This window comes from Callorhinus ursinus, unplaced genomic scaffold (genome assembly GCF_003265705.2).
Source record: "Callorhinus ursinus isolate GAN/ISIS: 27379988/994484 unplaced genomic scaffold, GSC_fseal_2.0 scaffold9, whole genome shotgun sequence".
Taxonomy (NCBI): domain Eukaryota; kingdom Metazoa; phylum Chordata; class Mammalia; order Carnivora; family Otariidae; genus Callorhinus; species Callorhinus ursinus.
This window is the reverse complement of record NW_027397071.1, coordinates 59700284-59723731: the sequence shown is the minus strand read 5'-3', so window position 1 is coordinate 59723731 and position 23448 is coordinate 59700284. Positions and strand designations below refer to the sequence as shown.

Genomic DNA, 23448 nt, shown 5'->3' with positions numbered 1-23448 from the left:
TTTGGCAATTGTGAATGCTGCTATGAACATAGGTATACCCAGAAATGGAACTGCTAGATCCTACGGTCATTCTAGGTTTAATTTTTTGAGGAACTGCTATATTGTTTTCTGTAGTGGCTATACCATTTTACATTCCCACCAACAATGAATAGGGATTCTAATTTCTCCACATCCTTGCCAATGCTTGGATTGGCAGCCAATGCTTGGATAAAACAGCCACCCTGACAGGTGTGAGATAATTATTTCATGCTTTTGATTTGCATTTCCCTAATTATTAGTGATGCTGCGCATCTTTTCATATGCTTGTTGGCCTACAGAGTTTATATTAAACAAAACAAAAGCTACTTCACATTTAAAAAATAAACTCACTTTTTAAAACTTCTTGTCCGCTCCTGGGAAAGTCCCTCTCCTCTATCAACTTGAGAAGCTGGCAGGCTGTGCTTACAAACCTTCATCCATACAGCAAGTCTTCCTTCTAGGACAGCTGCAAAACTGGAAGCCCAGAAACAGTAGGTGGTGACAGATCAGACCTGTTATTGCAGGAAAGCAACAAGCTCGCCCCCTAGTGACAAGTTAGAAAGATAATAAAAAGAGCAAATGTTTACTTAAAAAAGCACAACCACCATGTAGAACATAATCTCTACCTTACCCAGAGTCTGGAGAGAAACTAATAACACAAACTACTAATCGATCAAAATAGTTTATTCACAGGGACAGTTAAAAAGGTTCAGGTCCAAGGGACAAAATGTGTCACAAAATCCTTGCTTACAAATCCCTAGCTGAAGTTGCCTTGGGAATAATCTGCTCCTTAAGCATGGTGAGCAATGCCAGGGGAGTGGACTGGGGATGCTAACTGTCAACTGTGAATGCCTCCACTAAAGGCAGGCTTATATTTCATCATCTTTGGCAACCCTGACATATAACGACCTTTAATTTTATGTTGTATGTCCCTCCCAATCTCTGTGAATTTATTGAAGATCTGACTCTAAAGGCAAAAAGGAAACCCACACCAATGATTACATAAGTCAGAGGGTGGCAGTTGTGACTATTTGACTTGTTCTTAGCTGCTTAAGCCCTCTATTATGTAAATCAAGATACTTTCTGATTTTCAAGCCCTCCCAACTAAAATAATAATAATAACAATATCTGATTCCTTTAGGCACTATGGCTGCTGATTTTTCCAACTTCCTGCTCTGTCTCCCCTCTGCACCCCCCACAATCTCTATGGCTCTCTAGTTTGCTGTTTTTCACTGAGCTATAAGACTTTGAGAACAAAAATCCCGTTATGTGCGTGCCTTCACAGAACACAACAGATAAAAAGAACACTGACTGAAATAAACATTTTAGGCTACAACCCAGTAGGTGACACTCTGGGGCAATGGGTCTATGTAACCAGAGCTACTGACATTAAGTCCCAAGTCTTCCTGCCCCAGCAGGTTGACCTTTAAGGGCTACATAAGACATAGGAGGTGCCAGCCTTAAGCTGTTTGTTGCTTAGGAATATGGACCACACTACCCAAATGTCAAAGGCTGGACATTTTTCTGCTGTTCTTTGTGCAGCTGCCGGGCCCGATTTTTTAGTATCTCGGCCTTCGCCTCGTCTTTATCTACGCCATCCCCCAGCCTGTACATGCGGCTGGCATTGGCACAGGCCCAGATGTGGCCCAAATCACAGGCTTTCATTGAATATTTACATGCCAGGCCCATGTCCTTGGGAAAGCCAGGGGCACCCTGCAGGAACATGGCACTGAGATTGAAGCAGCTGGAGGCATAGCTGCCTTCGCAGGCCCTTGTGTAGTAGTCTCTAGCCTTCTCCAGGTCAGGCTGGCCGTCCTCATTGATCTGTCCATCATGTGCCAGGAGACCAACATTGTGACATGCCTCCACAGACTTCTTTCCGGGCCTCTCACATGCCATCAGAAAGCAGCTGGAGGCAGCTTTCAGGTCCTGGGTCAGTCCACCTGGGAGGAGGGAAAGGGAAGAATAAAATAAACCCAAGCCAGGGCAGAACCTGAATGTCTCAGGCCAATGTTAGAGAATTCCTGAATAAAGTTCATATATTTTGAGCTAAGGCAGCACAAAAGGAAGGTGGCCTGGTATGATGCACTAACCTTCCAGCTTTTTTAGCCTTGGAATCTTTTGTTCAAGTGGTATCTTGTGAAATATGCCACCCCTAAAGGAGCTGAAAAGTGGGGATTATAATAATAGCTACCTCGTGGGGTTACAACAAGAACATGTGATCTTATCAGCACTTCATTCAATGTTCATTAATTTAAATGTATAATGAATACATATTATTTGCCAACCACTGTGCTAGGTTCTGGACAATAAAGAAACACTGTCCCTAACCTTGTGGATTTTAAGTCTAATGAAACAGATATTTAACAACCACACAACTAAGTGTTAGGATTTTAAGTGTGTCAAACATGTGGAAGAAAAGTACAGGATGTTATGAGAATGTATCAGGACTCTGACCTAGATGGGGATAAGGTCAAGAAAAGCCTCCCCAAAGAAGTGACATTTGAGCTATAATATAATGGGAAAAAAGAAGGAAAAAAATACGGGGTGAGGGTTGTTCAGGCAGCAGGAATAGGATACAAACAGAAAAGGAGCTTATACGGCTAGAACCCAGAAATCACTAGGGAAAACAGGCTGTAGAGACAGGCAGGGGTCTGAACACGCAGGATCCTGTACTTATCCTAGGAGCAATGGGAAGCTGCTAACAGGTGATTTTAAACAAAGGTGGTGACAGGGCTTAATTTTCTCTTTAGTTGTTGTTTTTTCATGGAAAATTTCAAATCCCCATGTATGACTGATGTGAAATGTTGGGGCTCAGGAGCAAACGGTCAAGAAAGAATTTTTGAGGCACCTTCAGTGCAAAAAGGGTGGTTTTATTAAAGCACAGGGGACAGGACCCGTGGGCAGAAAGACCTGCACTGGGGTTGTGAGGAGGGACTGATTATATACTTTCAAGTTGGGAGGGGGTTAGGGATGGTGTAAGTCTCTAAGGAATTTGGAAGCAAGGTTTCCAAGACCTTGAGGGGCTAGCTGTTGTTAGAAAGTGTCATTTACTATCTAGTAAAACCTTAGTCATGAGACCCTTCAGATGTATATCAATGGGCCATATGCTTGGAGGATGATTGCCAACATACATCTTGGGGGGTGGGGTAGAGATGAAGTTTCCAAAGGGATTTTTACATGATCCTTGAGGTTGGGCTAATGTCAAGCTAAGGTTACCTTTTGCCTTTAGCAAAGTAGTAACATTGAGTTCCTGCCTGTCTCAAGAACTTGTAAATGGGCTGTAAGTTATAAGGAAGTTTAATTTTTTCCTTTTGCCTTTGTTCTCCACATCACTATCACCCATTCTCAAAAAATACAAACATCCTATCTTTTAACATTTTTAAAAGAAATCACTCCAAATCCACCTCCTAGAAATAACATCACTAAGAGAATACCATTCCAGTTATCTTTGTAGTATGGGTTCAGGTAAGATGCTGCTGGCTGAATGGACGAAAAATAGGGTTGCATATGTTATTTATAAATAAAAAATTTAACTTTGGTTTTACTTGAATTTATCAGAAGAAAACCAAACTGAGTGACACTGAAGAAACTACTTGACTTCAAGAGAATATTTCTCACCAGAGAAATTTCCTTTTTTTTTTTTTTTAAGATTTTATTTATTTATTTGACAGAGAGAGACAGCGAGAGAGGGAACACAAGCAGGGGGAGTGGGAGAGGGAGAAGCAGGCTTCCCGCCGAGCAGGGAGCCCGATGTGGGACTTGATCCCAGGACTCTGGGATCATGACTTGAGCCGAAGCCAGCCGCTTAACGACTGAGCCACCCAGGTGCCCTCACCAGAGAAATTTCCTAAATGGGCCCCTGGAGTTACAAAGGGATTCTTTAAAATATTAAAAAGGTTACAGTCATTGTTTTTGTTTTTGAACCAAATTTTAGAAGTACTAACTCACAACTATAAAAGGTGAGGATACTGGCATCTCATACTTCCTCCCAACTTTCCTCCCCACCTTCTACGTTTAGTCATTTCAATTACTTCAACTTAGGAAGACAGCACAGCACAGTGGTTAACAGAAGCCTGGGCCCTGTAGCCAGAAAACCTAGGCTCTAGTCCTGGCTCCATTTCTTGTTGGCTGTGACCTTAGACAAGTTACTTAATTTGTACAAGCTTCTGTTTTCCTCATCTGTAAAATAAGGAAAACAGTAACTATACTTCGTATGTCAGAAACTTCAATGTGTTTTTACAAAGAACCTGGCACATAATAAGTGCTCAGGAAATATTATGGTTTTTTTTAATGCCCTAAAAGTTTACATTATTTACATTCTATTCAGTATCCCTAATTAGCCTACTAGTCATTCTAAATGGATTCTGCTCATCACTGGTCTTTTCATTAGATATTCTCCCTTCCCGAATTACTTTTTTTTTTTTTAAGATTTTATTTATTTATTTGACAGAGAGAGAGAGTGCATAAGCACAGGGGGAGCAGGAGAGGGAGAAGCAGGGAGCCCAATGCCCCGCTGGGTCCCAGAACTCTGGGATCATGCCCTGAGCAGACGCTTAACAGACAGCCACCCAGGTGCCCCCTGAATTACCTCTTTTGATTAACCTCTTTATTGGTTATCAAATAGAGTTTTCCAGAAAAGCTCAGAGATTCTATATCCCCTGAGTTCTTTGAGTTTTGAGAGTGTATTCGTGACACCTTTATATTTAAATAGAATATAGTTAAGGTCTTGTTTTTACATCTAGCCTGACAATCTACGCCTTTTACTGGAGTGTTTACTTACATTTAATGCAATTACTGATATAGCTGGATTTAAGTCTACAATCTGTTTCTTTCCCATTTGTTCCAAATGCTTTTTGCTTTTTTTCCTTTCTTGCATTCTTTTGAATTGTGTATTTTTTTTTAAGATTTTATTTTTTTAAGTAATCTCTACACCTAATGTGGGGCTCAAACCCACAACCCCGAGATCAAGAGTTGCACGCTCCACTGAATGAGCCAGCCAGGTGCCCCAAATTGTGTATTTCTAATAGTCCATGTCATTCTCATCATTGGCTTTTTAGTTATACCTCCCTTTTCAGTGACTTATCTAGTGAATATATAACATTAACTTATCACAATCTACCATGAATTAATATACCACTTCACATACAATGTTAAGTACCTTACAATATACTTTCATTCACTTACCACATTTCCATCCCTTGTATTAATTGCCATCAGGTTTTACTACTACATATACTACCTTTTTATTTTACTTCTCTATATAAGCCTCACAAACACTATTATTTTTGCTTTCGACAGTCTTTTAGAGACAGTAAGAAATGAAGAAAAAGTCTTTTATTTACACACATATTCTAGTGTGCTTTATTCTTTTGTATGGATCCGAGTTTCCATCTGTTACCATTTTACTTCGACCCAAACAACTTTAACATTTCTTGTAGTGTAGCTCTGCTAATGACTCATTTCCAGAGCTTTTGTCTATCTGAAAATGAATTTATTTCATCTTCATTTTTAAAGATATTTTTGCTAAAGTCGAATTCAAACTTGACAGTTTTTTCTTTCAGCCCTTAAAAGATGGTGTTCTTTTGTTTTCTGGCTTATGTTGCTTCCGATGAGAAGTCATGGGTTGTTCTCACCACTGTTCCCTTCAGTGTCTCTCTCAGATTGCTTTTAAGATTTTCTCTTTATCTTTGGTTTTCACCAAATTGGTAATGATGTCTCTAGGTGTAATTTTCATTGATTATTCTGCTTGAGTTCACTGAACTTCATGGATCTGTAGACTGATACTTTTCATCAAATTTAGAAATTTTTCTACTGTTATTTCTTCAAATATTTACCCCCCCAATCTCTTCTCTTTCTGGGACTCCAATACACATATGTTAGAATGATGAATACTGAACCCCACGGGTTGAGGCTCTGTTCTTTTTTTTCCTTAGCACTTTATTTTAGATAATACCTATAATCCTATTTTCAAGTTCACCAATCTTTCAAATTTACTTTCTGAAATACCTATTTTGCTGTTAAGCCTGCCCAGTAAATTTCAATTTCAAATATTATGTTTCTCAATTACAGGATTTTTTTATTAAATTGTATTTGACAGAGTGCGCACTCACACGCATAAGCAGGGGGAATGACAAAGGGAGAGGGAGAAGCAGACTCCGCACTGAGCAGGGAGCCTGACATGGGGCTCGATCCCAACACCCTGGGATCATGACCTAAGCCGAAGGCAGACACTTAACTGACTGAGCCACCCAGGTGCCCCTCATTTATAGGATTTCATTTAGTTCTTTTTAAGTGTCAATTTCGCTAATGTGATTTCCCATCTGTTCACTTATTATGCCCATCTTTTATTTAAACCCTTAAAAATATTTACTATACCTGTTTTAACAGGTTTCTTAAAAAATATTTATTTATTTGAGAGAGAGAGAGCGGGCACATGCCTGTGCAAAGGCATAGGGGAAGGAGCGAAAAGAGAGGGACAAACAGAATTCACGCTGAGTGTGGAGGCCGACAAAGGCTCAATCCCATGACCCTGAGATCACAACCTGAGCCAAAACCAAGAGTTGGCTCAACCAACTGAGCCACCCAGGTGCCCCTTATTATACCTGTTTTAAAATATTTAACTGTTAATTCCAACATCTCCGTCATATCTAGGTCTATGGACTGCTTTTTTTGTTGTTGTTTAGCACTTTCTTACTTTATGCGAAACGCTGTAAACGATACTTTGTTCAGTCTGAATTTTGTTGTATTCCTTTGAAGATTGTTGAATTTTGTTCTGGCAGGTAGCTCACTGGTGAATCAAGCCAAAATGTCTTCAGGACTTTTTTTTTTTTTTTTGAGAGAGAGAGAGATAGCAAGAGAGCACACAAGTGGGAAGGAGAGGGAGAAGCAGGCTCCCTGCTCAGCAGGGAGCCCCATGTGGGGCTCAATCCCAGGACTCTGAGATCATGACCTGAGCCAAAGGCAGACGCTTAACCAACTGAGCCACCCAGCCACCCTCGGGACTTGTTTTTAAGTTTTGTTAGAGCAAATCTAGAATAATCTTACTACTAAGGCATGGCCTTTTTGGAGTCTTGGTTGAATGTCTGTGATGTTCGATGTCTCTCCACTCTGGCTGGTTGGAATTCAAACCCCTCCCATCACTGTGAAACATATGGAATCTCCTCTCAGTTCATAGTTCCCCGGTAGCTTTCCACTACAAGGTCTCTCAGTCTCCCTCTATGCATGTGCAGCTTAACTTTAGGCCAAAGACAAGAGCATCCCTATATGGATTTCTGGAGCACCTCCCTCTCCATCTGCCTTGCCCCCCACCCAGCTCATGCTTGCTCTCTCTCTCTCTCTGTCAAATAAATAAAATCTGGAAGGAAGGGAGGGAGGGAGGGAGGGAGGGAGGAGCTACACAGAGAAGATGCTTAACCAACTGAGCCACCTAGGCGCCCCCTAAGTTTCACCTAGTTTCTTAGTAGCCTGAAAGACATCTGAAAAGATGTTCAGAATAACCACAGTATCTTCCACAATTAAGAGGTTTATCAGTGGTTATATTATGCCACAATGAACAAGGTTTATAATCTATTCAACCGGTCCACCAGTTGTATAGTTGGTCATAGCCCATACAGTTTCCTTTTGTGTCTTTTTTTTTTTTTTAAGATTTTATTTATTTATTTTATTTTAGAGAGAGAGAGAGCAAATAAGTGGGGGGAGAAGAAGAGAATCCCAAGCAGACTCCAGGCTAAGCGTGGAGCCCCACGTGGGGCTCAATCTCATGACCCTGATCTCACAACCTGAGCTGAAATCAAGAGTCAGATGCTTAAGCGACTGAGCCACCTGGGCGCCCCTTCCATTTGTGTCTTAAAGTCCTCCTTAGAATGCCAATGAGGAATGGGACTAATCTTTGATTCACAACTTACTGCATCTGGTCCTGGCAGCCAGATATCATGTTTTACGTTTTCCACATTGCTTCTTTCTGAGTATTAGTTTTGGGGCTCATTGCAGGCTGGGGAAGATGGCAAGTGCTCCCACATCTATTACAACGTGAGTCTGTTCATCTGTCCCAGTGACAATACTTCCTATGGCTCTTAGCACAGAAATCACAATGAGCAGTTCAGGAGCTCTTCAAAGCTTCACCAGTTGGGCCACAACTCCTCTTTTCACAACCATTTCAATCTGTTCATTTGGACCATCAGTATGGTAAGAAATGGTCCCGCAGGTATCTGCTAATACTTCTGGATCACTGCAATAAAGGAGATGAACTAAAGTGGGAAGAATTTGCTCAACAGCATCTACAGGAGCATAGGATCCTTGTTGGAACAAAAATCTGAAAGTGTCCAGATAAGATTATCTAAGTAACCACATGCTAAAGATGACATACCAGGAACTGCAAGAAGGACCAACAGTGGATCAAATGCACCATATTTGATAACCAAGTCTCAGAAAACTGAACTATTTTGTGTAATGTTTCCTAGAGCTCATACAGCTTATTCACTGATGTGAGCATGGGAAGATGTCAATGGAGAAATGAATGCTGGGATAGCACCTCTATCTACCACAGCCTTGGTCTGTTCTGATATCCCAGAAACAATGTTAGTGAGGACTCAAGCAGATTCAATTGAATGGGACTATGAACATTTCTGTCCAAAAAGACACAAATTTTGGAATCAAACCAGCCCATATTATGTTGTCTATGTGGGCTGCTTTTCCACAGAAAGCAGTTTCTTAGCAGCTTTAGTAGCCTGGGGGTGGCTTTCCAAATTGTTGCTATTTATGCCTTTGACAATGTTATCAACAGACCAACTTACACTGCCTTGGTTGTTGTGGTTTTCCTGCAGTGAAGAAGTAGCATTATCAAGAAATGAGCTTACATTTCTCCTTTCAGCATCTAGTCTTCCTCCTTAGCTTTCCTCAGGTTTCACATTAACTTCTACTCGGTACCACCTCATTTTTATACCGTCTTTCCCCTTGTTCTTCAATCTGTGAAGATGGACAGCAGGTGAATTGCACTGTCGTTGGCAGACTTGGTTACAACACAAAGGGAGAAAGGCCAGCTCAGGCTTCCACAGAAAGTATAGGCTGCGGGTTGGCTGCCCTCAGACACATCCCCAAGACAGTGTCCATGGTTTATATTCTTTTTAAAAAATTTTTTAAAGATTTTATTTATTTATTTGACAGAGAGAGAGAGAGAGAGAGATCACAAGTAGGCAGAGAGGCAGGCGGAGGGAGAGCGAGAAGCAGGCTCCCCGCTGAGCAGGGAGCCCAATGCAGGGCTCAATCCCAGGACGCTGGGATCATGACCCGAGCCGAAGGCAGACACTCAACCAACTGAGCCACCCAGGCACCCCTTTGTTTTATATTCTTAAAAGTTCATTTAGTTGCCTTATGGAAAGAGATTTAGGGACTTGCATTAATCTCCTAACTGTAATCCAAGTAGGAGAGGAGGGTGGCTTGGGTAAGAATGGTAGGAGGAAAGGGAGAGAGACAGGACAGATTTGAGACATATTTTGGAGATAAACCGGCCATGAGTTACTAGTAGAGAGAGGTACCACTTGCTAAGGGTATCTCTTGGAAGGTAACAGGGGCATAATAAACTGGGGGGAGAAGAAAACAATTAAGAATTCCATACTTGGTTTGTTAAATTTGAGATGCCTATGAGAACTCCAAGTAGGAATATCTAATAAACAATCAGCTACATGTGGTCTGAAGTATACAAGAATGGTCTAGATTAAAGATTATTTGCATTATCATCAACTTATCTGAGCCTTCATCTCTGCCTCTAAATTCCACTTTTTAGAAGAGCAAATTGAGGACTCTTTTTTTTTTCTTTGAGAGAGAGAGAGAGAGCGAGCGAGAGAGAGCGTGCACAGCAGGGAGAGGTACAGAGGGAGAGAGAGCATCCCAAGCAGGCCCCATGCCCAGCACGGAGCGAGACATGGGGCTTGATCCCACAACCCCGAGATCATGATCTGAGCCAAAACCAAGAGTCAGATACACAACCAACTGAGCCATCAGACGCCCCCAAACTGAGGACTCTTAAACAGAAGGGAAACAAAAATCATCCACTGTTATCACCACCTAGAGACCGTCACTACTTCATTTTTGGTGTATTTCCTCTTAGCACTATGTAGTTTGGCCTTGCTTTTTTGTTTTAAGTAATCTCTACACCCAACATGGGGCTCAAACTCACGACCCCAAGATCAAGCAACCCATGCTCTACTGACTGAGCTAGCCAGGTGCCCCAATTTGGTCTTGTTTCCACATGTCACAAGTCGTCTTCACTCCCCATTAGAAACCCTTTTTAATATCTGTTTTACTGGCTGCATAGTATTTCCTCAAAGAGATGTGTGTTAAGAGTTAACTTTTTTTTTTTAAGATTCTATTTATTTATTCATGAGAGACAGAGAGAGAGAGAGAGAGAGAGAAGCAGAGGGAGAAGCAGGCTCCCAAGGAGCAGGGAGCCCGATGTGGGACTCAATTCCAGGACCCGGGGATCATGACCTGAGCCGAAGGCAGACGCTTAACCATCTGAGCCACCCAGGCGCCCAAGAGTTAACTTCTACTTCTTTTCATACGACATTTAGATTGCTTCACAAAAATAGTTCAGAGCTAAATTCATATATGAAAACATTTGGCCAAAGCATTCCTTGGGTGTGCACACTCTAAGTATATAATCCAAAGTAGGTTCTGCAGCAACCAATACAGTCAGACCTGTTCACATTGATAGAATGTTTTACAATTTTTAAAAATATTTTATTTATGTTTTTTGAGAGAGAGGGAGAGAGCACAACCATGGGGGAGGAGCAAAGGGAGGGGGGAGGAAGAAGCAAACTCCTCACTGAGCACAGAGCCCGAACCCAAGCATGACTTTAGCCAAAGTCAGATGCTTAACTGACTGAGCCACCCAGGTGCCCCAGAACATTTTACAGTTTAAGAAAGCAGTCACATCTGTTCTTGTTTGAGGTTCAGAAAAATCCTATGAAGCAAGTAAGAGCGGGCCGTACTACTCTAATTTTGTCAACAAAGAATTTGTGGCTCAGGGAAGGAAAATGTCTTGCTTGATGCTGCACTACCTAAAAGTGGGTTCTTTGGCCTCCTGCTCTTTCCCTTGCCCCAAGTGATCCTTGGTAAAGGAGAGTTATTAACCAGTCCGAGTCAAGAAAGGACACTGGGTGTTTTGTTTTTTGTTTTTTTTTTTAGGAAAAGAGGGCAAAAAGACTGGAAAATTCTTTGGCTCAGAACGAGACAAGGGGAAGTCAACAGTTTTGGCATTTACTTCCTTACTTCCTTACTTAATTACTTATAAAAGATTTTTAAATCCCACAACCCCGAGATCATCACCTAAGCCAAAACCAAGAGTTGGACACCTAACCGACTAAGCCACCAGGTGGGAAAGAGAAACCTAAGCAGACTCCACGCTGAGCATGGCGCCTGACATGGGGCTTGATCCTGCAACCCAGGAGATCACAACCCGAAACCAAGAGTCAGAACCTTAACCAAATGCACCACCCAGGTGCCCCCTATTTTTTTAAAGATGTATTTATTTATTTGAGGGAGAGAACACATGCGAGTGGGGGTGAGGGGCAGAGGGAGGAGAGAGAATCTGAAGCAGACTCCCCACTGAGCATGGAGCCTGACGTGGGGCTCGATCTCATGACCCTGAGATCATGACTTGGCCAAAATCAAGAGTCAGAGGCTTAACCAACTGAGCCATCCAGGTGCCCCAACAGTTTTGGCTTTTAGACATGGCAGGGTCCAAGGTCTGCTAAAGAGCAGTACAAAAGGGCTTGAGTAGCAAAGATCAGCTAACAGGATCTTCTGTGACTACTTTGGTTTGAACACCCAGAGAAATTTATTTAATAATGTCAGTTTAGGGCACCTGGGTGGCTCAGTTGGTTGAGCGACTGCCTTCGGCTCGGGTCGTGATCCTGGAGTCCTGGGATCGAGTCCCGCATCGAGCTCCCTGCTCGGCGGGGAGTCTGCTTCTCCCTCTGACCCTCTTCCCTCTCGTGCTCTCTATCTCTCATTCTCTCTCTCTCAAATAAATAAATAAAATCTTTAAAAAAAATAAAAAATAATAAAGAAACTAATTAAAAAAAAAAGAATGTCAGTTTAACAGGATTAAGTATTGATTTCTAAACACTCTGTGTTCTTTCACCCTCAAATACCTTCTCTCTGCCTGAGACAACTCTATTCCACCTCCACCAAACAAACTCCACTGTGTGCTTTAAGTCCCAGTTTCAATGCTGCCTCCTCTGTGACAGCACCGTCTGCATCAGCACTGAACACACACTCCCAGCACTGAACCCCCACAGTACTTTATACGTCTCTCTGAAGATGCTTATCAAGCTCTCCCAGGTGTAACAGGTATTAGTGTCCTTCTCCGCTACTGGTCCATATCTAATTCATTGTTTCACTGAAGATAGTAGAAGTGTGCTCAATAAAGGAACATTTAAGGGGGGGAAAAAAGTCTCAATGTACAGTCATTAATCACATAGATTTGTCTAATAAGAGAAAATAATTTCAGAGCCCCTTTTGTTTTCCTTATTTCAATAAGGAACTCAAAGTTCTTGTAAAAACTATAGTAAAATATGGTATAAACATTACTTTAAAAGAGATGGGGTGGGGGCCTGGCTGGTTCAGTCAATAGAGCATGCGACTTGATCTCAGGGTCGTGAGTTTGAGCCCCAAACTGGTGTGGAGATTACTTTAAAAAAAAAAAAAAGTATAAAAACAAAAAGAACCCAAAACTTTACCAAGACACAAATCCAGAGACTAAATAGCTAGGAACATTTTCAGTTTTGCATGTTGTATTATAGATGAGTTCACACGATACACGAATCTGTATTTGGCCTTCTTCACTGAAGAAATATATATATGTATATAATATTTCATAAGTTTTTCATCACATCAACAAGATGCTCTAGGAATGTTATTTTTTCATGGGCTAAATAACATTCCATACAATGGAGGTAACAATATTTAACTAAGCTGCTACTGTTGGCACACAGGTTTTGGGTTTTTTTTAAATCATTAATATAATGCAGTTATGTATTACTTGTAAATTGTAAGTTAATGAAAATAAAATTTTGCTAGGTAAATAATACCGGGGTATCTTTTCACATTAAATTTTTTTTTTAAGATTTTTATTTATTTTTATTTTTTTAAGATTTTATTTATTTGAGAGAGAGAGAGCACATGGGGGGGTTAGAGGGAGAGGGAGGAGCAGACTCCCGGCTAAGCAGGGAGCCCAACAGAGGGTGATCCCAAGACTCTGGGATCATAACCTGAGCCATAAGGCAGACACTTACCTGACTGAGCCACCCAGGCACCCCTTTGTGGTGTTTTTAAAATATGCCCATAAAAAATAATAATAAAATAAAAAAATACAATATGCCCATAAATTCTTTGATATTCCTTCCTTCAAGGAGTAGGCTATCAGTTCTCTATTAGTGTGGGCTGGACTTACTGACTCACTTCTAATGAACAAAATGTGATGGAAATGAAAAACATGTGACTTCCAAGGGTAGGTCATAAAGGACACTGTGGATTCCATCATGCTCTCTCTTTTGGATAACTCACTATGGAGGAACCCAGATGCCATGCCATAATGACACACAAGCAGCCCATGGAGAGATCCCTGTCACCAGGAACTGAGGTCTCCTGATAACAGCTGGAAAGGTCTTTCCTAACAAGCCAACAATCTTAGAATTGGAACCTCCAGCTCCAGTCAGGCCTTCAAACGACTACAGCCCTAGTTCCCTGGTTAATGCCTTAACTGCAACCTCATTAGAGACCCTGAGGCATACAGCTAAGCCAATCCCAAATTCCTGACCTATAGCAACTATGTGAAATAATAAGTTCGTTGGAATAATTTCTTATTTAGCAATAGATAAACACAACTCATTACTCCAGTGATAACTGCAATTAGGGCATGAGGCAAAAAGATAAGATGGTAGAGAATTAATCATTGGTCCCTTGCTCTGTGCCAGGCACATGCTGATGCCTTTACCTGCATTATCTTATTTAATCCTCACACCAACCCTATGAAGCAAGTACTATTTTTCTCCATTTTACAGGTGATATAACTAAGGCAGAGTTAAAGTGACTGGCTCAAAGTCCCACTACTTGCTAAAAGCATTCCCCAAGGTCGGCCAGACTTGAAAGGTTATGTTCTTCCCCCACCCACCCTGCTGAACTCTCTCCAAATCTTCCTACAATGTGCTTCCCAAGGTCTGCGAGGACCCTTCTGTAAAGAGGGCACAGCACGAGGCTCAGGATGTGAGGCCAGCATGACTATCAATAACAATGACCAAAGAAAGCAGAGGCCTCCTTACCTTTCCCAGTCACATAATAGGCCCCCAGTTTGTAGCAGCTATCGCTGTGTTTGTTCTCTTCACAGTTGAACTTCAACACCTTGGCAGCCTCCTCAAAATTCTTCTGGATCCCTTCCAAATAGTCCACCAGCCGATAGCATCCTGTGAGGAAAAGGCAAGAGCTGTTCTTCATGTTCGGGGCTGCTGCACAGCAGTGGGGAAGGCTGAGGTGGGGCGGGCCAAAATGTCTTTTATTTAGGACCAGCTTCTGTCCTCCTGAGGAGTGGCAAGGTGACCTCACCACAAAGAATGCAGGTGTTCAGTCATTCCTACAAATGCCATCATCTGCCCTTAGCCAGGGACTGAGCAATATACAGGTTGGAGAGACCATGGCCGCTGTACTGGCTCCACCACTCACCAGCCATCCGGGTGGAGCCCTTCTGCTCCCTGTCACCCAGGGCCAAAGACTCGCTGACTTCCACGATTGAAACTTTGCTACCTTTGGAACTTCCCAGGAAGTTCAGCAATAAAACACTGGAAACCAAAAGGGTCCATGGGCTAGTCTTTGTAGTAGCAAGAAAGGTGTGCCTCCATGACGATACACCTCAGCCAGGTTGGGAATGAGAAGCCCAATGACAGAGTAGAAATAGTAGCTACTAGAGGAGTTGGAAATAAGACTCTCTTTGGCAGTCTCTGGTCCCAGTGAGCCTCTTCTTAACATCTCTCCCCTCTGTTTTTGTCCCTTCTTCTTCATCCCAAATGACACTCATCTCATTCATTTTCATTCAACAAATATTTGTGCATTTATGTGTAACCATGTACCAAACACTGTTCTAGATGCTGGGAATATAGTCACTTGCCCTCCTAAAAATTACATTCTAGAGGAGGGGAAAAAAAATAAGTAAATAGGTGAGCAAGATGCATTTATTTTTTTAAGATGCATTTAAACAGTAATAAATTGTTATATGATTGAAATAAAACAGGATAGAATAGTTCGTTATGCACGTTGGGGGAATAGTTACCATAAACCGGGCAGTCAGGGAGGGCCTAGTAAGGACTGTGATGTCCAAGCTGAAATGTGAATAACAAGAATGAACTAGCTATTTTTTTTTTAAAGATTTTATTTATTTATTTATTTATTTATTTATTTTTTAAGATTTTATTTATTTATTTGAGAGAGAGAGAGAATGAGAGATAGAAAGCACGAGAGGGAAGAGGGTCAGAGGGAGAAGCAGACTTCCTGCTGAGCAGGAAGCCCGATGCGGGACTCGATCCCGGGACTCCAGGATCATGACCTGAGCCGAAGGCAGTCGCTTAACCAACTGAGCCACCCAGGCGCCCAACTAGCTATTTTTTTTTAAAGATTTTATTTATTTATTTGATAGAGAGAGACACAGCGAGAAAGGGAACACAAGCAAGGGGAGTGGGAGAGGGAGAAGCAGGCTTCCCGCGGAGCAGGGAGCCCGATGCGGGGCTCGATCCCAGTTCGCTGGGATCATGACCTGAGCCGAAGGCAGACGCTTCACGACTGAGCCACCCAGGGGCCCTGAACTAGCTATTTAAAGACAATGAAATGGAATGGGGCAGAAAGTTCCAGGTACAAGAAACAATAGATAAAAAGACCCAAAAGAGGGAATAAGTTTGGTACAAATAAGGTATAATGTAGCTGGATCGAGGAGAAAAGGGGTAGGAAATGAGGAGAGAAAGGCAGGGGCCAGATCACAGGGCATTGTGGAACACAGGAAGGACTTAGGATTTTATTCCAGGTCAATGGCAAACCACTGGAGGGTTTTAAGAAGGGCAGTGATATGATTCAATTTGCATTTTTATTTATTTAGTTTATTTTTTAAATATTTTATTTATTTATTTATTTATTTATTTATTTATTTATTTATTTGACAGAGAGAGAGAGAGAGAGAGAGCGAGAGAGAGTGAGAGCACGCACACTCGAGAGAGCAGAAGCAGGGGGAGAGGCAGAGGGAGAGGGAGAAGCAGCCTCCCCGCGAAGCAGGGAGGCAGATGCAGGGCAGGGCTCCATCTTGGGACCCTGGGATCATGAGCTCTGCGCAAGGCAGACACTTAACCAACTGAGCCACCTAGGTGCCCCCAATTTGCATTTTTAAAAGGTTACTCCAGTGTATATGTTTGTACATGCCTGGATGAATACGGAAGAACAAAATACATGAAGGGGTACACTCCAGCACTGATAACAACAAACGTGTTGTTTTGTTACTTAAAAATCTAATAAGATAGCATTTAGTAGAACAAAATGAAAATTCAACTACCAGTTTGAGGGCAGAGAACAGATTTTAAGGGAGAGCGCATGCAAACAGAGTCAGGTTAGGCGGCTATTTCGGTAATCCTGGTGAGAGATCATGATGACTTCAAAGGACAGTAGCTATAGTAACGATAGCCTCCTCTCAGGCTCTCCTTCTCAAGTGCTGCAGCCAGTCCTTTTACGCCCACTCTCCGCACTCCACTGCTCCGTATACTACTCTCCAGCATACATTACCACGAATTCTCTCCTCAGAAACATGTATGGCTCTCCACTGCCTACAGAATAAAGTCTAAATGCCTTACCCTGGCATTCAAGGCCTGACACACCGTGGCCCGGACTCCCTCTTCAATCGTATTTCTAACTATAGCCTCACTTCAATCTTCCACAAGACAGCATTCTCTTCTCCCACACTGTTCTCCACTTAATCAACACTTGCCTGCTCCTCCTGACCTCCCCCAGAAGTCTTCCCCAACTATCCTGCTCCTCAGTGACTCCAACTCTTCTTAGGACACTGGCGAGCCCTCAGAGAACCACCCTGGGTTCTTGTTAAGCCATTATACAGCACAGCAAACTCTGGCTAGTTGGTTAGCTTCAAGAAATAGCTTTATCATATTCTGGAAACCAGACTGCAAGCTATAAGAAGGTTGGGCCAGTGTCATTTTTTTTCCCTTTATAAAAATAAAGTAGGAAGAAGAAAACCACCCAAAGGTACTGGCTGCTCTGGGTGACCACTGACACACTCGTCAACTCAACGTTCCCAGAACACAAGGGGCACATTCATGCCTCAGGGCCTTTTCACTAGCTGTTACCTCTGCCTAGCATAGATCTCCCTGACCTTCCTCAAGGCTCTGGTCAAATGCCACTTTCTCACTGACTCCCTCTGACCACTTAATTTAAAAACTGCCCTCAACTCCCCATACCTGTCAGTCCTTTTTCCCATTGCAGACTTTCTAACATACGGTTTCATTTATTTCCTTACGTTTATTGTCCCAACTCCCTCCACTACAATGTAAGCTCCAGAAGAACAGGGAATGGTATCTGTTCACTGATGTATCCCCACCCCTCTCTCCCAACACCCAAGCACATCTCCTCGTACCCGCCCCGGCCTCCAGGCTCGGTCCCGCCGAGGATCCCCCCGCTGCGAGGCCCGCAAGTCCTGGAGGAACCCAACCCGTTTCCCCCCAAAACACACAAGGTCGTCAGTGTCCCACCGCGTCCCCATGAGTCCCCGGCCGGAGACCCCTTCCAGACCTCCTTCAGCGGTCGCTCGTGACCCGTGGGGCCCCCACCCTTCCCCCATGCGCCCCCACGTGTCCCCAGGCTGCGCTGGCAGCGCTCACCGTCCGGGTCCTTCTCGCGGTAGCACTGGTAGTTGCACTCCACCTCCATGTTCTCCAGAAACGACTTCACCTGCTCCTCATCCTGGAAATCCACCACACCCGCCATGGCCCCCGCTCGCCCAGCCGAGGTTAGCCCGCCGCGGCTCAGCACACCCGCCCTGCGGTCACGTGAGCCAGCGGAGGGGCGGGGCCCCGGAGGGGCGTGCCGCCGAGCGCTGCGCGCTCACCCGGTATTCCGGAAGCGGGAGCACCGCGAACCTAAATCCCGGAGCTGTCGAAGTTTCAAGCTGTTAAAAACCTTGCTCCACTCATTCCTTTCCTAAAACCGGTGACAGTCTTTCTGCAGCACTTTTTCTGTGCCAGCTTTGTGCCCTTCATGATTTTCTGCCTGCAGTTATTTAGTTCATTCATTCGTTTGTTTGGTGATCTCTAAGTGCCGACTGTGTGCCTCACCAAGTGCTTGGTTCCAGTAATACAATTGGGAAGTATGGTCCCTGCCTTTAAAGAGCTTGCAGTTTGGTAGGAAGACATTTGTTTATTCATTCAGCAAGCATTCTCAGCATTTACTATGTCAGGTATAGCTGCACAAACCAATATTCATAAGTCTATTCTAGTGCAATGAGAAGTCTGGTTCATCTGTATGTTCCTCCCAGACCTATTTCCCCACACCCCCGCCCCCAACCTGAATGACCTAAGAAATGAATGGCTGTGGGAGATGATGACTGGAACACAGGAGCTACAGAGGTTGTAGTAATAATTCTATTATAATAGTGAATGCTTAAACAGTGTTGAAAATTTTGTTCCAGAGTCCATTCTAAGAGATTTATACAAAGTCTTATTTAATTCTCACTATGACCCCTATTGTGACACTATGGGGTAGGTATTCTTATACCCATTCTGCAGATGAGGAAACTGGGCTACAGAGAAGTTAAGTAACTTGTCCAAGGTCACACAGGAAGTGAGAGAGTAATTGTGCGATAAATATGTTCCTCTGTACAAGAGGAACATGTAAAGGAGATGGAGGAGGGAAACTTTGCCTGGTTTTTGCTTTGTTCTCTTGAACAGAATCATCAGTTCCATAAAGCCTAGACAGAAAGCTCTCCAAAGACAGTCAGATCTTGCTCATTTTTGAGTCCTAGCCAACCCTATTCTAGAGTCCTCAGTGGTACTCAGTCCATGGTTTACCTTCACCTATAGCAATGCTTCCCCAATGACTCCACTATTAACCTATCCTTAAAGGCATCGGAAAGTCGACCACTTCCAACCCTTCCTTATTGGGGAGCAGCTTACTGCAACTGGAAAATGTCTTTGAAGTCCCAATTTTACTTTAAAAATTCATGTGATTTCACATTCAATTCCATAGTAATATATCTTTCATAGGAAAACACAAGAGTGCTTTCTCCCCAAGCCTTTTGGTAAAATTGACATTTCAAGAGATATGCCACATTTTCGTGTGGTTTCTCATAACCCCTGATCACCTTGGGAGACCCCTCAGTACACATACTCCTCGAAGGGAAGCCCTGACCTTTGATTTTGAGCCCACCTGCCTTAGCCTGGCCTTCAAGGCCCAGTACAATCTGATTCTAACTTCATATCATGCCTCTCTTCCCCCATACCCCACCCAACCTTCTGATCTCTGAATAGGTCACAGGTTTGTGTCCCTGTTTACTGCTGTTCTTAAGGCCTGAACCCCCCTTTCTCTGCCCAAATCAGAGATTCTCTCCTCTGTAGAGTCTTCCCAGGTGCAACAACAACACACCTCCAAAGTAGATTTAAACATTTCCACTTCAGGGGGCCCTGGGTGGCTCAGTCAGTTAAGCATCCAACTCTTGATTTAGGCTCGGGTCATGATCCCTGAGGGTCATGAGAAGGAGCAGCAGGTGGGGTTCCATGCTCAGCGGGGAGTCTGTTTGAGATTCTCCCTCTCCCCCCGCCCCTCCCCCTCCCTCTCTGAAATAAATAAATAAATAAATAAATAAATAAATAAATAAATAAATCAATAAATAAATCTTTAAATGCTCCCACTTCAGTGTTCCACACTACTTGGTTTATTCTGGTATAATATAGTAGGAAAGGACTGGCTTTGGAGGACAGACAGATCTTAATCAGAATCTATGTCCCTCCCATGTTTACTAAATTGTGACCTTGAACCAATCACATTTATGAGCTTGATTCCTCTTCCGTAAATGAAAATTCCTTGTGGCTGTCAGTAGGATTAAAAGTTCATGTATGCAGTGTGCTTAGTGGAGTCTGGCTCAGAGTCATTCCTGTTCCAGAAATGTTTCTTGTCATGCCAATAATGGCATGAAAGTCTGTGTCCCCCATGACACTGTGAGCTCTATGTCCCTTTTGCCAGTCACAGGGTCAAGAATAGAGCAAAGGTTGGTGAAGGTGATGTAGATAGCTAAGGTCAGTGACAGGCCACAAATTATACTTTTCCCATAATCATTTTTGCTGAGTTGAACTACATTAAAATGAGCCCACCTGAGCAGTAGGGGGTGATAGAGAGTTAGGGAAAAGATGGAAGATAGGCTGAGCCAAGGATGAAATTACATACTTAAAAGGAAATTTAAGGTCATCAAAAAAGCAGCCAACTTCTTTTTTTAGTCCTGTCCTTATCTCTGTAGATTTGTTCCCCCTTATTCTTATAAATGTGCACATTTACTTTTTAAACTTATTTAATTATTCAAGTAATACATGAATACATGCTTATTGTGAATTAATCTCATGTTTTTCACCTAATACTCCTTTTCATTAAGCATGATATGGCTTATAGACACTGTTTAGACTGTTGCAGAGAAATCAAAGGTCAGCGAAGTTAAATGATTTACTCTAAAACACATAGTGAGAGGAGGCGCCTGGGTGGCTCAGTTGGTTAAGCGACTGCCTTAGGCTCAGGTCATGATCCCAGGGTCCTGGGATCGAGCCCCGCATTGGGCTCCCTGCTCTGAGGGAAGCCTGCTTCTCCCCCTCACATTCCCCCTGCTTGTGTTCCCTCTCTCGCTATCTCTCTGTCAAATAAATAAACAAAATTCTCTAAAAACAACAGCAACAACAACAACACATAGTGAGAGGACCAGGAGGGGAAACCAGACGCTTTAGAATCCTAGAGTTCACAATAACCATCCCAGATCCTGGAGGGAAGAATTCAAGAGCATTATGGCACTCAACTACTGACTCCAGACTTGGATTTAGCTATTATTAATTGACCACTAATTATGAGTTTAGTACTTTAGGTTCATTATCTCATTTATTCTTCATTCATTCAACAAACATTCCCTGGATGCTGAAAAATTGCTAGGGCTTAAGGGATGCCGAATTGAAAAATGCAAGATTTCAACAAGAACATGCAACTCTTGGAAGAGGAAAAGCACTGGTCAATAAATATATGATGAGATACTCCTCCTAATGATCAAAGGAAGGCAAACTAAAAACAGTGTGATAGCATTTTTCATCTCTTAGACCAACAAAGACTGGCATCCTGTGTTTGAAAGAATGCTGAGAAATTGGCTTTCCAATATATTATGGGTGGGAATGTAAATTGATGCCTCCTCTTTGGAGAGCAATTTGGTAATATTTATTAACATTTAAATGTGCTTTTATGTATTTTGGAGGGTGGGAGAAAGATTTGCAAACCTATCCCACAATGGACTTGTATCCTGAACATATAGAGAATTCCTACAACTCAACAATAAGAAGACAATGTTTTTAAAAAATGGGCAAAATATTTGAGTAGACGTTTCACCAAAGACATAGGGATGGGCAACAAGCACACAAAAAGACACCCAGCATATGAAAATGCAAATAAAAATCCACACTGAGATATCACTACACAACTACTAGAATGACTATAATCAACAAGACAAACAATACCGTGTGTCGATGAGAATATTAAAAAACTGGAACCCTTCTATACATTTCTGATTGAAATTCAAAATGCTGTAGCCACTTCATATTTTTATGTTTGCTTGCTTGCATTTTATTTTATTGTGGTAAGCACACTTAACATGAGATCCACCCTCTTAACAAATTTTTAAGTGTACGATATATTATTGTCAACTGTAGGTACAATGTATAGTGTTGTACAACAGATTTCTAGAGTTTATTCATCTTGCTTAACTGAAACTATATGCCCTTGATTAGTAATTCCCCATTTCCCCCTCTCCCTAGCTCCTGGCAACCATCATGCCACAATTTGAGTCTAAGAATTTGACTGTTTCAGATAACTCATAGAAGTACTTGTCCATTATGTAGTACTTGTCTTTCTGTGACTGTCTCATTTCACTTAGGATAATGTCCTCAAGTTGTTGTTGTTGGGGTTTTTGTTGTTGTTGTTGTTTTTTTAAGTAGGCTCCACGCTGGGACCCAACGCAGGGCTTGAATTCAGGACGCTGAGATCAAGACCTGAGATGAGATCAAGAGGGATGCTTAACCAACTGAGGCACCCAGGTGCCCCTATCCTCAAGTTTTATCCATGTTGTAGCATATTGCAGAATTTCCTTCTTTTTAAAGTCTGGATAGTATTCCAGTTGTGTATATCTTCTACATTTTGTTTATCTTCTCACCTGTCAAAGGCATTTAGGTTGTTTCCACATCTTGGTTACTGTGAATAATGCAGCAACAAGCATGAGGGTGCTAATATCTCTTCAAGATGTTGATTTCAATTCTTTTGGATAAATAGCCAAAAGTGGGATTGCTGGATCATATGGTAATTCTATTTTTAGGAGGCACCTGGGTGGCTCAGTCTCTAAGCATCTGCCTTCAGCTCAGGTCATGATCCCAGGGTCCTGGGATCAAAACCCGCATCAGGCTCCCTGCTCCGTGGGAAGCCTGCTTCTCCCTCTCCAACTGCCCCTGCTTGTGTTCCCTCTCTTGCTGTGTCTCTCTCTGTCAAATAAATAAATAAAATCTTTTAAAAAAATTCTATTTTTAATTTTTTGAGGAACCTCCAAACTGTTTTCCATAGTGGCTGTACCATTTTGCATTCCTGTCAACAGTGTACAAGAGTTCCAATTTTTTTTTTTAGTTTTAATTTAAATTCCAGTTGGTTAACACACATTGTAATATTAGTTTCAGGTGTACAATTTAGTGATTCAACACTTCCTTATGTTATCGGGTGCTCATCACAAGTACACTCCTTAATCTCCATCCCCTATTTAACCCATCCCCTCTCCCATTTCCCCCCTGGTAACCATCAGTTTGTTCTCTGTAGTTAAGAGTCTCTTTCTTGGTTTGCCTCTCTCTCTCTTTTTTTAAGGGTCCCAATTTCTCCATATCCTCGACAATACTTCTTGCCTTGTTTTTTTGATAATAGCCATCCTGACAGGTGTAAGGCAATATCTCATTGTGGTTCTGATTTGCATTTTCCTGATGTTTAGTATTTTGAGCATCTTTTCGTTTACCTGTCAGCCACTTGTACATCTTTGGGGAAATGTCCACTTGAATCCCTAACTCATCTTTTTTAAAGATTTTATTTATTTATTTGAGGGAGAGCGAAAGCAAGAGAGAT

At 42.4% G+C, this 23448-nt stretch overlaps 1 protein-coding gene across 1 annotated transcript; it reads right to left on the bottom strand.

The window, feature by feature from the left end:
• Positions 1-681: 681 nt before the first annotated feature.
• COA7 (cytochrome c oxidase assembly factor 7) lies at positions 682-18104 on the bottom strand. The gene is made up of 3 exons (XM_025871634.2): positions 17940-18104; positions 14343-14483; positions 682-1961 (listed from the first exon to the last, which is right to left on the bottom strand). The coding sequence occupies exons 1-3, from the start codon at positions 18043-18045 to the stop codon at positions 1513-1515; spliced, it is 696 nt and encodes a 231-aa protein (XP_025727419.1). The 5' UTR covers positions 18046-18104; the 3' UTR covers positions 682-1512.
• Positions 18105-23448: the final 5344 nt, after the last annotated feature.